General features: G+C 37.6%; 1 protein-coding gene across 6 annotated transcripts in view; it reads right to left on the bottom strand.

Moving 5' to 3' along the window:
* The window catches only part of FRA10AC1 (FRA10A associated CGG repeat 1), a 33,883-nt gene extending 18,324 nt beyond the window's left edge, over positions 1-15,559 (bottom strand). For 3 of the 6 annotated variants that reach the window (XR_002807801.2, XM_014732965.3, XM_023640361.2), the window contains exons 1-9: positions 14,508-15,267; positions 14,338-14,407; positions 12,423-12,499; positions 11,008-11,103; positions 10,830-10,875; positions 8,302-8,378; positions 6,859-6,942; positions 6,180-6,264; positions 968-1,013 (exon numbers count right to left, since the gene is read on the bottom strand). Coding sequence is in view for 4 of the 6 variants with exons in the window: in XM_014732965.3 (XP_014588451.1) it covers positions 968-1,013; positions 6,180-6,264; positions 6,859-6,942; positions 8,302-8,378; positions 10,830-10,875; positions 11,008-11,103; positions 12,423-12,499 (511 nt within the window). In the remaining 2 variants the exon portion in view is untranslated. Of the gene's footprint in view, positions 1-967; positions 1,014-6,179; positions 6,265-6,858; positions 6,943-8,301; positions 8,379-10,829; positions 10,876-11,007; positions 11,104-12,422; positions 12,500-14,337; positions 14,408-14,507; positions 15,268-15,372 lie in introns of those variants that run through there. The other 3 variants (XR_011439684.1, XM_014732964.3, NM_001308964.1) reach the window with 2 other exon arrangements.
* Positions 15,560-16,220: the final 661 nt, after the last annotated feature.

Below are 16,220 nucleotides of genomic sequence, written 5' to 3'. Positions count from 1 at the left end.
ATTTCATTATTTCTCATTGTTTTAGGTAAAACACAAACTAAAATGCAATCCTAAGAAAACTTAAAAATAGCTTTAAATTTATTCTTTTTCCTTCTCCTCTAGAGCACCTTCAGGGCTGGTCCTTTATTAACTAAAGAAAAAAATTCCTACTATTTAATTTTGCTTTATTATATATCAAATTTCACCCGACACGGACATCTAATTTATGGAAGATGTGTATAAGCCACATCAGTGGCATAAATGTTTAATTATTTTAAAATGTAACTTTTATTTAAAAGATTTTTTAAGTTAGTAGTTTAAAATTATTTCCTAAATGCTCCTATTACAAAGTTTTCAGAAACATTAACACTTAAAAATACAATTAACAATAAAGAGCTAGTTTTATAGCATGAGCATAGTATCTCTATACTAACAGACATTAAATTTTCAGAAAAATTTTATGAATAGATTACAACAATGCATAGAAAAAGCATTTAGTGACTGTCTACCAAATATATGGTCTTTTGCTATAAGACTAAATATCTGGGCTCAATTTTAGTGACTCCCAAAAATAAGAACTAGCCTGCCCAAAAATTCTATTAGGTTCAAAGTGATGTCTAATTCCTGCTTTCAAAATGTGGAGTTGACTGGAACACAGTAATACCAACTCATTATTCCAAAAATTGATAAGAGACAAAAACAAGTGTTTACCTGTTGATAGTCTCCTTGCTACGAAATCTTTAACTCTTAAAACATTTTCTACTTATCCTCAACTGAATGTTCTAAAAGCAAAAATTCTAAAGGTAAAAAATCACTAATGCATTATATTTTGACCTTTGCTAGTAATACATCATGAATCTACTTTCCCTAATTTTACTTCTGTAGATAATCATTTATCATACATTAGGAATAATCTTACCTAGTGACTTCAATTCAATAACAAAATAACCGTATCCTATTAAAAAGTAAAATTAAAAAAAAGAATTACCTTTTCCTGAAATTACTTCTTTTTCTACTCTCCATCTAAATCCAAACTGATGAGAAAAAAAATTACATTTACGCCAGAGTAAGTTTAAACATTACTTAAGTTGTATATAAATCTAAACTTGGAGTCAACAATTGACATGACGACATTTACCAACCTAAAAAGTAAAACCAATTTCCATCATGATAGCTTTTACTCTCCTTATAGGATTCCAGGTACTTAAAAATACATTTGAACAACTACCCACTTATCTATTAAAGAACTATCTTCTCTACTTTTAAATCACCTATTAAAAGTTACAGGTGCCAGGCTGCAAGATACCTAAATTAATATAAACATATATCCTGGTTAATCAAAAACCTCCCCGAAAATAAAATTCCAGGACCAGACGGCTTCTCTGGAGAATTACCAAACATTCAAAGAAGATTTAATACCTATCGTTCTCAAGCTATTCCAGAAAATTGAGGAAGATGGAGCACTTCCTAACACATTCTATGAGGCCAACATCACTCTGATCCTAAAACCAGACAAGGACAACACAAAGAAGGAAAACTACAGGCCAATATCACTGATGAATATAGATGCAAAAATCCACAACAAAATATTGGCAAACTGAATATAGCAATACATTAAAAAGATCATACACCATGATCAAGTGGGATTTATGCCACAGACACAGGGATGGTTCAACATCTGCAAGCCAATCAATGTGATACACTACATTAACAAAATGAGAAACAAAAACCACATGATCACTCAATAGACACAGAGAAAGCATTTGACAAGATCCAACATCCATTTATGATAAAAGCTCTCAATAAAATGGGTATAGAAGGAAAGTACCTCAACATAATAAAGGCATATATGACAAACCGACAGCCAACATCATACTCAATGGGGAAAAACTGAAAGCCATCCCTCTAAGAACAGGCACAAGACAAGGGTGCCCACTCTCAGCACTCTTATTCAACATAGTACTAGAGGTTTTGGCCAGAGCAATCAGGCAGGAAAAAGAAATAAAAGGAATCCAAAGAGGCAATGAAGAAGTGAAACTCTCGCTGTTTGCAGATGACATGATCTTACATAGAAAACTCTAAAACATCCATACGAAAGCTACTAGATGTAATCAATAATTACAGCAGAGTTGCAGGGTACAAAATCAACTTATATAAATCAGTAGCATTTCTATACTCTAATAATGAACTAACAGAAAGAGAACTCAAGAACACAATCCCATTCACAGTCGCAACAAAAAGAATAACATATCTTGGAATAAATTTAACCAAGGAAGTGAAAGTCCTATACAGTGAAAACTACAAGACTTTCCTGAAAGAAACTGATGACGACATAAAGAGATGGAAAGATATTCCATGCACATGGATTGGAAGAATAAACACAGCTAAAATGTCCATACTACCTAACGCAATCTACAGATTCAATGCAATCCCAATCAGAATCCCAATGACATTCTTTACGGAAATAGAACAAAGAATCCTAAAATTCATATGGGGTAACAAAAGACCCTGAATTGCTAAAGCAATCCTGAGAAAAAAGAACAAAGCTGGAGGCATCACAATCCTTGACTTCAAGATATACTACAAAGCTATTGTAATCAAAACATGGTACTGGTACAAAAACGCACACAGATCAATGGAACAGAACTGAAAGCCCAGAAATAAAACCACACATCTATGGACAGCTAATCTTCAACAAAGGAGCTGAGGGCCTACAATGGAGGAAAGAAAGTCTCCTCAACAAATGGTGTTGGGAAAACTGGACAGCCACATGTAAAAGAATGAAAATAAACCATTCTTTTTCACCATTCACAAAAACAAACTGGATCAAAGACTTAAAGATAAGACCTGAAACCATAAGACTTCTCGAAGAAAATAAAGGCAGTACACTCTTTAACATCAATCTTAAAAAGGATCTTTTTGGACACCATGTCTTCTCAGACAAGGGAAACAATAGAAAGAATAAACAAATGGGACTTCATCAGACTAAAGAGCTTCTACAAGGCAAGGGAAAATAGGATTGAAACAAAAACACAACCCATCAACTGGGAAAAAACATTTGCAAATCATATATCTGATAAAAGGCTAATCTCCATAATATATAAAGAACTCACACAACTCAACAACAAAAAATTAAACCTGATCAAAAAATGGGCAGGGGACATGAACAGACACTTCTGAAAAGATATACAGATGGCCAACAGGCACATGAAAAGATGCTCATCATCACTGATCATCAGGGAAGAGCAAAGAAAAACTACTCTAAGATGTCACCTTACACCCATTAGAATGGCTAAAATAACCAAGGCAAAAAGTAACCAATATTAGAGAGGTTATGGAGAAAAAGGAACCCTCATACGCTGCTGGTGGGAATGCAAACTGGTGCAGCCACTATGGAAAACAGAATGGAGATTTCTCAAAAAATTAAAAATAGAAATACCATATGACCTAGCCATCCCACTACTGGGTATCTATCCAAAGAACTTGAAATCAGCAATTCCAAAAGTCCCATGCACCTCTATATTCACTGCAGCATTATTCACAATAGCCAACATGTAGGAGCAACCTAAGTGCCCACTGACTGATGACTGGATAAACAAGATATGGTATATATATATACAATGGAATGCTACTCAGCCGTAAAAAGGATAAAATCGTCCCATTTACAACAACATGGATGGACCTCAAGGGTATTATGTTAAGTGAAATAAGTCAGATGGAGAAAGACAAACTCTGTATGACTCCACTAGTATGTGGAAGATAAACAAACACGTGGACAAAGAGAACAGATTAGTGGTTACCAGGGGAAAGGGGATGCGGGTGGGCACAAAGGGTGAAGTGGTACACCTATAATATGACTGACAAATAACAATGTACAACTGAAATTTCATAAGGTTGTAAACTATCATAACCTCAATTTAAAAAAAAAAACTACATTGAGTTAAGACTTCATACGCAAAAAAAAAATCCCGTTCTATGACACTAACAGAAAAAAAAAAGAGGTTATGGTACAGTGAAGAGGCGGTGTACTATAGTGCAAGAGAGAGCAGCCTTTTGAGTCAGACTGTTTGGGGTTATGTCTTAGCTCCACCATTCAGCAGTTGTATAATACTGGACAAGCTATTTAACTAATTTATGCCTCAGTTTCCTAATATGTAAAGTAGAGATAATGAGTACCTACTTCTTTGGCTTAAGAGGTTTAAATGGGATAATACATATAAAGTACTTAGAATATTACCTGGTACATAGTACACCAGGCAGTAGCAAACTGTGGCCCATTGGCCTGCTGCCTATTTTTATATATAAAGTTTTACTGGAACACAATCACATCCATTCATTCATGTATGGCTTTTTTCCCACTGTCTTTGTGTAAATAAAACCATGAGAAAATGCATCCTAGTAAGGAAAACAAAGGCACTACTCTAACTTTCTCCAACACCTCAAACAAGGTATGTCAAAACAGTTAGTATCTTTCCCCACAAAAAAAGATCCCCCTCGTGTGTGCGGGTCAGGGCGTAACAGGAAATCTCTGTACTTTCCCCTCAATTTTGCTATGAACTTAAAACTGCTCTAAAAAAATAAAATCTTAATTAAAAATAAATCCCGCTCCCACGATAGTTCCTATTTCTCTAGTATCCACATTCAAAACCTGTGAGTCATATCTGATTTCTTACTCACGCTTACTCCAGTATCTAACTACTTGTCATGTCCTAATAGGAAAATATAATTTGTTTCAAAGCATGATTTCCAGTCACACACTGTTTTTTTTTAAAATGGAGAATACGAATATTTAATTATTTATTTATACACATTTTCTCCCCTCAACTAGACTATAGGTTTTTCTTGAAAGACAGACACCATGTTTTATTCCACAGTACCCAGCCCAGTCCTCAGCAAATACTGGAGAACAATCAACAAATGAGACAGAGGTGAAAAGGCCGCTTTGTTAAGTGCTCCTAGAAAGACATGTTTCACACGCAACTTGTAGTGTGATAACTGTCAAGTAACTCCAACTGTGATGGTGCTTTTTGGATTCGACGTAGTCAATAACTAGTACTGGACATGAGAGCTAGTTCACAAGAAACAGAAGTCGTCTTTGCGATACACTACATGCATGGGTTTGTAAACAGGGTTATAAAAATGGACACTACTATTATCTACAAGAATATTGTGAAGAAAACCACATATTAAAAACACTCCTGAAAAAATTATTAAGCCAATCATGGTTCTGAGATTTAACGTTTTTTTTTTTTTTTGAGGAAGATTAGCCCTGAGCTAACTACTGCCAATCTTCCTCTTTTTGCTGAGGAAGACTGGCCCTGAGCTAACATCCATGCCCATCTTCTTCTACTTTATACGTGGGACGCCTACCACAGCATGGCTTTTGCCAAGCAGTGCCATGTCGGCACCGAGAACCAGCGAACCCCGGGCCGCCCAGAAGCGGAATGTGTGAACTTAACTGCTGCGCCACCGGGCCAGCCCTGAGATTTAACTTTTTAAATGAAAAAGAAATCCTTATGATAATTAAATCTAAGACAGCTTTTTAAATAGGTTGTCTTTCTTAATACAACGCACACTACCCAAAACATACAGATTTATGCAACATTTCCTCCCCTCCCATTTCAAACTGAGATCATCTGTTCCTGGGTCACCTTTTCTAGCTACAAATGTGAAATTGGAGATAGGAATAAAAATCATTTTAATATTAACGAAAGTAAGATGTAAAGTGGGAATGGAAATCTGCCATTATAATTAGCACTGATAAGAGTTAATTTTACCAGAATAGACACTTCTATAACAGATGTGCATCTCCCTCTTTATAAATGGTACTCAAGTTGGAAAAAAAAGCCTATCAATTTCAAACATCATCTGTGAAACAAGACATCATTCTGCAGTGTCAAATCATTCATCATAATCACTAGAGGCTCTAGACAACAGTTAGAATGAAACAGGATCCAGGAGCCACTTGTGTTTAATTTGGACTTTTCATGCCTCAGCTCACAAGGAAGCATCCCTGACTAAGGACCCTTTTGTAAATGCCACAGCTGCAGAGATTAAATGGTCCAAATGATAATTCATAGATGCAGGACAACTTAGATTTGAATTAGCATCTTTAAAAGAATAATGTGGGGTATGATTGTATAATAAAAAGTAATACTGTACTTGAATCAGAACCTTCTATAAATATTTGGAAGGCATACCTTATTTTCTTTGTATCTACTTAGATCTGCTATGCAGTATTCCTTGAATAATTTATCATAGTATTTCTTTGCAAGTCTCTTCTCCCTAGATCCATAAAAAACACATAAATCTTATACATTTAGAAATTCACCTATAATTTGCTACTTGGAAGCAATGTCAAATAAATAACACATATGCTATAAATATTAATGTTTTAAAAGAGGCCTATTACTTACATGTGCATAGAATATCTGAATATTAACTATTAATAGAGGTTCTCTCAGGGAGGGAAACTGGAAGACTGACAGTCAGAGATGAGAAGGAGACTTACTCTTCACTTTCTACCCTTTGTAATGTTTGGATTTTTTAAAACCATTTTCAGGTATTACTTTTTCCGGAAGTATTTTAAAAATTTAAAAAGAAGCATATTACAGGACAACAAACAATACTGTAAAAAGATTATAAATTATTTCTTAAAGACAAAGTGAAGCAATGAGAAGTCAGTTAAAACTGCTAAAAATTACCAAAAGAACCAAACCAGATTCACTATCTGAGGCGTGGTTTTATGTCCCTGATTCAGAACTGTTCTCTGCAGGGGCTAAATGCCTTGGATAGGCTACAGAGTAAGAAAGCGTTCTGAGAACAGGAAGGACAGGGCTAAAGCATCTGATGCCTTATGCCCCAAATGGCTAAAATTACCAATTCATGTCCATTTCATCCTCCTCGTTCCACAGGAATCTATGATTTTCTCGTATAACATCCATGTCTGTCTTATCATTTTCCCTGGAAAAGAAAACTATTTCAATTTAATATGAACATAAAATTAGTCGAATTTAGGAGGTTAAACAGTTCTATGAGATTTTAGAGTACCTGAGTAAAAATACAATACATGAAGATAGTTTTTATGTGTGCGTATGCATGTTTATAAAAACTATTTCAGTATTTACAAAAGGCACTTATAAAGAATGCTGTCACAGAAGCAACTTAAATGGATAAGGAATCCGTCCATCTCTAGCAGTGGTTTCAATTATAAAAATGGTGCTAAATTACCAGAGCTAGGATGAGAAATCTGAATAAGCACTAATGGACAAATGGACTAATGGAAAAATGAATGAAAATAAGTTTCAGAATTTAAAAAAAGTCAGTAACATCATCCTACTGACATCTAATTTAAAAAATACATGAAGAGTTTTCCATAGCTCATTTTACTACCGCTTGTTAGGAAGATTGAGTAAGGCAGGAAGAGAGTTGAAGGGGATGATTTGTCAAGATGCTGACAGTTTAGGGCTAGAACAAGGGAAAGTTGGGGAAAACAGGCTAAACTGAGAGAGGAGATAAGTTTGGGGTAGACGAGAAGGTATAAAGTTTCTTAGGGCTATACGACCTCAGAAAATTGTTATGTCAGAGGAGGAAAAAAAACACAAAACCAAGAGGCTCTGATAGAAGAGCCTCAAACACAGGAAAGAATTTCATGTGTGGGAAATATTAACAGTGAGTTTTCTTGTTTGCCCCACCTTTTGAAAAGCAATCCCAAACACTGAGATCTTAAAAGTTCACTATTTGGGGGCTGGCCCCATGGTGTAGTGGTTAAGTCTGGCACACTCAGCTTCGGCGGCCCAGGTTCACAAGTTTGGATCCTGGGCATGGATCCACACCACTGTCAAGCCATGCTGTGGTGGTGACTCACATACAAAGTGGAGGAAGACTGGCACAGATGTTAGCTCAGGGGTAATCTTCCTCAAGCAAAAAAAAAAAAAAAAGAGGAGGAAGATTGGCAAGGCAACAGATGTTAGCTCAGAGTGAATCTTCCTCATCAAAAAAAAAAACTTCACTATTTCAAAGATCCTTGCCAAAAAAAAACACTTTACTACATACTCAGGGGTATGAGCATTCCTCACATATCCTGTTATTGCCAGCAGCAGATCTGGCTCAGCAGGCTACCTGAGGCCTGGTGCCAGAGAAATGGGGTTGACTATGAGCTACTCGGCTAGTAGCTAGAAGCTACGGATGGCCTCTCCACTTTAGGACATAACATGGAAACTGGAATGGAAAAGCAGGGGAGAATGACAGGATCAGAAGACACAGTAGCTGTAGCTCTTTAAATACATTCCTCCCATTCTATGTAAACTTCATGACACTTACCCTGATCGCCTGAAGTCTTCTCTTTTGCCACCATAGTATAAAATATAGTCATTTACAAACTTTGTATGCCTTTGATACTGAAATGTAAAAATTAAGGATTTTATTTGCTCACAAGTTCTTCTGTGTCCATGATATATTAGTGAGTAGGGAAAAAAAGCACAGTATGAGTCTATTTGGGTTTTTAGTATGCAAATATATACTATAGATGCTTATAAATTCAAAAAAGATCTAAAAGGGTAAATATTAAACTGTTAAGAGTGAACACTTTAGAGTAGAAGGGCTTTGACTTTCTACTGAATACTGTCTATATTGTTTCAAACATTTTTCAAACATACACTACTCTTGTAATAAACTATATCTCGATCTGGGGAGAAAGCAAGCTTCCTATTCTATTGCTGAACTACATACAGCCTCATACCACCACTCATCTTAATCATAATATGAAAAATAAATCATAGGTCCTAATATTAAAGGTAAGGAGTAGAATTTACCTTTCATTATTATAAAATATAATTTAGTTAATCCGGTAATGATAAAGCCTCTAAAATAGAAGACACAACTTTTAGGATATTAAATCCTAACTCTAAGCTTTCAAAAAGAAGTAAGTAGAAATCACATGTCACTTTTTATACTTTCTTTTAATATTAAAAAAAATCCACAGTCGTGTTTATTTTCAATGCAGTATAACAAGATATATGAGCATTTTACTTTTTGTTTTAAAAAGTTCAATGGTACTCTCTCCAGAGCTGAACTTGCACATAACAGAACTGACCCCATCTATAATACACTGTCTGTGACTACACCCTATCGTATTAAAACTAAATAGTGATTTAATTGATCCGAATGTGTCCTAACAGAATACTGAATCAGAATATGATGGTTCCAAAACTGTCAACAAAGCAGTTAGCATTTCAGAAAAGAAAAAAAGAAAAGCCAGATATTCAGAGATCTGGGTTCTAGCTCTTGGTCTACTGCCAACTGGTCACGTGACTATGGCAAGTCACTTAAGTCTTTCAGAGTTGGGGTCGGCAAACTTTTCCTGTAAATGGTAAACATGCAGGCCATATAATCTCTGTCACAACTGCTCAGCTCTGCCATTTTAGCATGCAAGTAGGCACAGCTGACACCTAAACGAGTGAGCATACCTGTGTTCCAACAAACCTTATTTACAAAAACAGGTGGTGGATGGGACTCTGCTTCTGGGAAGATGGAGCAGACAAAGATGTACTTCTCCCTATTCTTTCCACTAAGAACAAGTAAAAACCTTGGAAATTACATATAAAACAAGCATAGAAGACTGACAGGTGGAGAGGAGAAGACATACCAGCTAGGGACCTCAAGACCCATGGTCTAACACGGTGGTGAGTTCCCCAGGTTTTCTTTTTGCCTCGTAAATCCCAGACTTAGAAGTGAAGAGGCTGGCAACCTGAAATGTCAACAAGCACAGACAAAAAAGTCCCAACGAAAGCCAGCTCTAACTGAATAACCAAGAGAGAAGAAGTCTAACAAGACAGGTAACTTTTAGATGATAACTACTCTACTCCAGCCAGGCACTCCAGGAACAGCTGTGGCCCCAGCTCCACCCATGCCAGAAAAGGGGACCCACACCTTCACCCTCACCAGGCTGTCACTAGATGCCCCAATGCCCCCAGCTGAGTAGCGTCATAGAAGGCAGAGGAGATGCTGAAATGATAAAGGAACAAGTGGAAGATGAGATCCACAGGACAGTTAAGCTATTGGGTTAGGAGATAAGAGAAATAAATAAATTGGTGATGAGAGAGAACTTCTGTAAGTCAAAGAAAAGAATTAGGAATGATAACAAAGCCAAACAGATGACTACACATAGTGGGTATATCTAACTGACATTGTTTCCTTCTCCCAACCCTGACCATAGTAATAAATACCCAGAAATACTTCCGGTCTTGCTTGGCCTCTCTTTCATTCTCCAATATTCTCAGCAGTAACATGGATGGCCAGTGGGAGCAGTTAGTGTAACGAGCCACAGTCTTATCAAAAAGTTGAGCTGAGACAAGACTACAACAGGGAAGCAAGGTATAGCGTAAAGATAGCCCCAAGTCACAGCTGAGAGGTGACGCCACAGCAGGCCTGAGGACAGTCCACACACAGATCTACTTTTAAATACAAGTTTGACAAAGACCTTAAATAGCCAAGAACCAGGTAGGAGGAGAGTAAGAGTTAAAATGAGACTGAAGATAAGAGTAGTATAAAAATGAGAAATGGTCCGAGCTTGGCAAAAACAGCCTAAAAACACATTTGCAAGTTCATGGACTTTGTAGAACATTTATAAAACATTAGTAATACGTTTTGATATTTCTTGTCTCTAAATCTTTCTTATATATTCGTAAAATAAAATTGTACTCAAAAGTATAAACAGCAAAATTCCACATCAAGAAACACTTACCTTTAAAAATAAAATACAGATCTATCTGACTTAAGATTTTATGAAATAAAAGCAGATTTTAAAGTATTCTATTAGTTATAAAAATCTAGAAATATAAAAAGGATACAGCATCCATAGCTATGAGATGAAACCTTCTATTTCTTGCTTCTTCCCTGTTAAGACAAATTTTGTTTTAAGCAAATTCAAATGTCTATATTCTAATTAATATAATCAAATTCCCAAGTTTTTGAGTTTACAAAAACGTCTTCAACCAAACAAAGGGAAAGTACATTGAAATACCATACCTATCCAGCAATTCTGCTGCAACTTGTTTATGGGCCACCTTTCCATGTTTTTCTTTCTGAAATGGCTTTTTGAGCAGTAAATCATCTTCAACTGTCCTGGTTTGTGAAGAAGAAAAATTATTGCAAGACTTTATTTTTCCCAAAAGGGGTTTCTGGCTTCTATTTTCATAACTGAAACATGTTTTAAAGAATTCAAGACTTAATTTAAAAAAGATTCACTCATCTTTAATGATACAGTTTACATCTCCTTAAATAGCTTAATTAATATCCTAACTTCATTTAACACCTATAAAATGCAGAAGATGAAACTAACAAATGCACAGGTTCTGGTGTCAGATCACCTAGGTTCCTGGGTTCAAATTCTGGCTCTGTCATTCACTATCTTAATCTTAAACAAAGATCAACGTTCTTAATTTCTGTGTGCTACAATTTTCCTGTTTGTAAAGTAAAGATAATGAAGCTTTTGGTAACTGATAATATGAGAAAAGAAGGGCTGATTATAGATGATATAGACTACAGATGATCAGCCTCAGTTAGTAGACAGATATAACCCTAGTGCAGAGAAGAGTATCCAACTAGATTTGCTCAAATTCTATTCTTACAAAGTAATATTTCTGAATGAAAAATCTTGAAAATGTAAAGCATCATAAAATGTAATTTATTATAATTATTTCTATTCATGAAGACTGAGTCTCTGACAAAAATGTTCAGTCCCAATTATACACCTCATATACTGCTCTCAGTGTAAAGTAACAAACCAAGTTTTATAAATTTGGTTAATATGAATCAGTCAACCACTCTTAAGTTAATGGATAAAATCAAGTTTCTTAAGCACTGAAAGCTGAAAACACTGCCCCTAAACACAGCAACTCCACCAAGACGTAGCCTCCTTGCAAGGCCCAGGCTTTATCTGCTGACAGTTCTTGTCCCTTCCCACTCAATAAAAACTGCCTTGAGCTCCTTCCCGTGACCACTTACTCTGCTCATTCACAAAACCGTAAGAACTGTGCTGCATCACAATCTCATCCTCCACACGAAGCTCATGTTGAAGTCAAGCACTAGCAAAGGGACCACCAACGAAGCCCCTTCTTAGCTATGAGATTCACAAGTAAAAAGTCCTTGACAGTTAAATGAAAAATAGATGCAAAAGACAAATATAACAGCTTTAAATGATTTTTCTCCTGCTTCCCTTTCCATAAACCTCTTCACAGCATAATATTATTTTCTCATTTTGCACACAACTGTTCTCAAACGTCTGAGTCAAATTCACTCGAGTTTAATGAACAAAAACTCATCCAGTAGCGCATGCTTGTCTTCACATGCAAATACAATCCAAAAACTTTCAATATTATTTATTTACACCTCATCTCAATATAGAAAGGATCGGAAACACAGATCAATAAAAAATTTCTTACCGTTTTTTCCTTTTGCTGGATTCTCCACAGTGTTCATCATCACTAAAATCAGAGTCATAGCCTCCATGGCCATGCATCTGTAAATGAGCGTAAAGTCAGTTACTTAGAAACTAAGCTGTCCATAGCTCAGGAAACAGAATAGCTCAAAAGTAAGTTATCTTTAAAAGCCATAATGGTTTTAAAGGGTCATGGTGAGCCTATCACTATTCACGGGCTATCTAGCCATCTAAAACTTTCATTCACTTTGAAATAACAGACTTACCCTTCAGAAAATGAAGCAACATTTTCCTCCTCAATTACCATTAGGCCAACAAGGAAATCTCTTCTTTGACCTTTCCATTGAAAACCAGGTCTAGAAGCTAGCATGAGACTGCATACAAGCTTTAGTAATGATTCACTTTTATTTGATTCAGAGTATTACCAGTTGCTGTGTATTTATCACCAACTCTGTTCCAGACATTACGCCACGTACTTTAGAAACACTTCTGCAAGTTAGGAACTATTATCTCCATTTTAGAGATGAAGAAATCAAGGACAAATGAGGTTAAGTAAATCAATTTTCCAGAGCAAATCAGTGGCTAAGCTGATCTACTTGATTCTTAAGTGCATGATTTCAATTACCCCAAACTGCCTCTCTGGAATATGCTAACATTTTGATCATCATACTCTATTAGACTTAACTGTATCTGTGAACAGTGCACGATCAATTGATGAAAATTTTCCTACCTCTTTTCAACTAATGTGGAGATTTCCTTTTTCCCTTTTAAACCTAGTTTCTTCAAGGTAAACCACCTTGCCCTCTGGCCTAGTCAACTTTATCTTGTTTCAATTCATTTTTTAATTGAAATTCTTAGAAATACTCAAAGACTGCAATTGTCACTCAGTTGTGTTGGAAGAAGCTCCTAGTTTCAGCATTACATTGAATTTGGCACACATATTAATGGGAGATAGATGGATGATTTGACCATTTGATGTCATAAATATCCAATCCATACAGCTAAAAGGAACCAGTCCGGGTCAAATGATACATCAAAATTTTTCAAGTTTAATATTCACTATAGCAGGTATAGCAGGAAAAAGAAGAAAGAACGGCCTAAACTCCATCGTAATGGACCTAAGACAAAGATGTTTCTAGTCCTGGCTACCTGGAATATATTACTTCATCTCCTAGGGCTTCATCTGCTATATAAGGGGGCTATACCAAATAATCCTTAAATCCTATGAGTCTGTGATGGTACTATAGTTCTATCTTCAAACTTAGGTGTGTGGGTGTATAGCTCCCTTCCTTGCTCCACAGAATTCCAGGGAGGAAGGCCCTAGCCAAGGTAGAGGTGAAGGCTGGAAAGCCACAGTTCAACTCTACCCTCACTTGATCTGTCATCACCTTACAGACACACTTGGATCTCACACCCTTTACCATGTCAACTCCTTGCTCCAGCTGTCTTAGCACATCTGTTCAAACCATACCAGCCTCTCTTTCCTTCTCTTATGTCCTCACTTTCTTCACATCCTGATGGGGGACAACCATGGTGCTGAGCTTAGAGATGTGTTCTGGGATCAGCCTGCCAGAATGCAAATCCTGGCTCTGCACTTTTCCTTTGTCTTTCTTTGGGCACGTTCCTTAACCTCTCAGAGCCTCAGTTTCCCATCTACAAAATGAGGCTAATAAGAGTACCTACCGGTCTCATAGGACTGGGCATTAAATGAGTCATCTCACATAAAGAGTTTGAGAACAGTGTCTGGGACAGTAAAAGCCTGTAAATGTTAACTATCATCATCACCATCATACTGTTCCCACTCCCCGCGACACCACCTCTACCCCTACTCCACCTCTCCCATTTCTTTCTTCTGTAGTGGCTTCATCCATCCCATACACATCTCAACTCGGTGGTCGCACTAAAAAGCTCTCACTCACTTCGCGCTACGAATCAACTGAGAAGGGCCGAGAGAAGTTCGAGAAGTGAGACGCCGGGTGACTCCAGAATCTGCCATCGAAAAAAAAAAAGTCAACTAGTAGCAGATAAGGAAGAAGTTTCGAGGTCCTTCTCCCCGACCCCAAATATACTCATAGCGCTTCTCACACACCCCTTCCCTCCTGCCCGCTCCGCCAAGTTCCGCGCTGAGTTCGCCGTTTCCTCCTTCCGCAGCGGCTGCAGCGACGACCACCGCCTGCGCGAGCCGCTGCAGGGCCACCACCGCCACGCCGGCTGCGCAGGCTCCCCGCCGCCGCCGCCCGCTCCCCGCCTCAACCTACGGATCCCGGCTGGGCGCCACTTCCGGTCCGGCTCGGCTGCGCGTCACGATTAAATGACACCGTCCCCGGGCGCGCCGACCTTGTGCTACAGACAGAAGAGCCCCGGGAAACAAAGGCAGCGGGAGAAAAGGGCCGGAAGGGGGGGGGGGGGGCGCGGCTGAGGCTTTTTGCTTTCTCAAACTCTCCTTCCTCAGTTTTTTCTGGGCCCTCTTTCCCTTCCCCTTTCGGGAGTCTAGCATTTAATATCGTGTGGCACTGCCCTCTATAAGCCCACGCCCCTAGTTTGAAAATACGTTTTGTTTTAGAAAAAAACCATGCTTGAGTATCACCGCCCGTCCTCTTTCTAGTAACCTTAGTAACGCCTTCTCGGAGCATCCTCCCCGAGTGCTTCAGTCTCTATCTGCCTCTCCGCCCCCTCCTCTCCTCTAATAAAACACTTCTCATAATTAGAACAAAAATAACTTTCCATCGTTTCACCACCCACTCAATAGATACCAATCCAAGTGCAGTGCTGGTGGCAGAGGAGCACATCGAATATATAGGGCATAGGGGAGATTTCACAGGGTCGCGGATTCTTTGCAGACAAGCGACCTGGCGTGTGTGGAAAGAGATCCAAAATAGTTCCTTTAAAGAAAAAAACGCAGGCAGGAAAAGTTCAATTATTTTAAACCCCACCAGGTTCTCCCTGTGTTTTACCTTTTCAACATTATGATGCCTCGTTCTGCTTTGCAGCCTCTTCCTAGGTTCCTGTCTTGTCTCCCTCCGGCTGATGCTATTCATCTTTGCTTCCTTCTCAGTACCCACACGGTTCCTTGGAAATCACAAGCGCTAATTAAGTACTCGTTGAACTGAACTGGCACGCCGCTGACTTTTACAGCAGGCCTATTCTAGAGAAAACCTTGGCACGTAATACACACTCATCATTTTACATCTTTTGCACTAAATAGTAGATAACAATATCCTTATAGATTCAAGGCCCCCGTCTATGCCTGATAGTAAATTATAGATACACCCTGCTTTACCCAATACAGTGAATGTTATCTTAAAAATTTGTAAGTTGAATTATTTCAAAATGCCATCTGATTATACTTCAGTAAAAAAGTTTATTCAAAAAAATTTAAAGCAATAGGAAGCCTCAACACTTATATTGAATTATTTTGTCAACCAGGTCCTTTTTTAGTAAATATCTAAAATATATATTTAGTTCTTTTATTATTAATAAAACCAAACACTCCTGTACCTTGTATTCAATTTGCTTTCTACCAATATTTGACATTTAATAGCATTTTTCTTAAATGTCAAAATATACCATTCTTAGTATATTTTTGTCTGTTGCTTCATTTTACACTTAGAACCAGCCTGTGCTGCCATGGTATTAGCCCCGTGTTGCACCGGAGAAATAGAAGCACAGAACTTAAAGCACAGACCTGGTGAAGGTCTGGAACTGAGAGTACTAGTCTCTTTACAAGACCCAGTTTTCTCTCTGTCTCTCTCTCTCTCTCTGTCAATTTCAGTCTCCCTTTCTCTCTCTCTCTCTCTCCCCC

This window comes from Equus caballus, chromosome 1 (genome assembly GCF_041296265.1).
Source record: "Equus caballus isolate H_3958 breed thoroughbred chromosome 1, TB-T2T, whole genome shotgun sequence".
In the NCBI taxonomy this organism is placed as follows: domain Eukaryota; kingdom Metazoa; phylum Chordata; class Mammalia; order Perissodactyla; family Equidae; genus Equus; species Equus caballus.
This window is presented reverse-complemented; position numbering and strand designations above follow the sequence as displayed.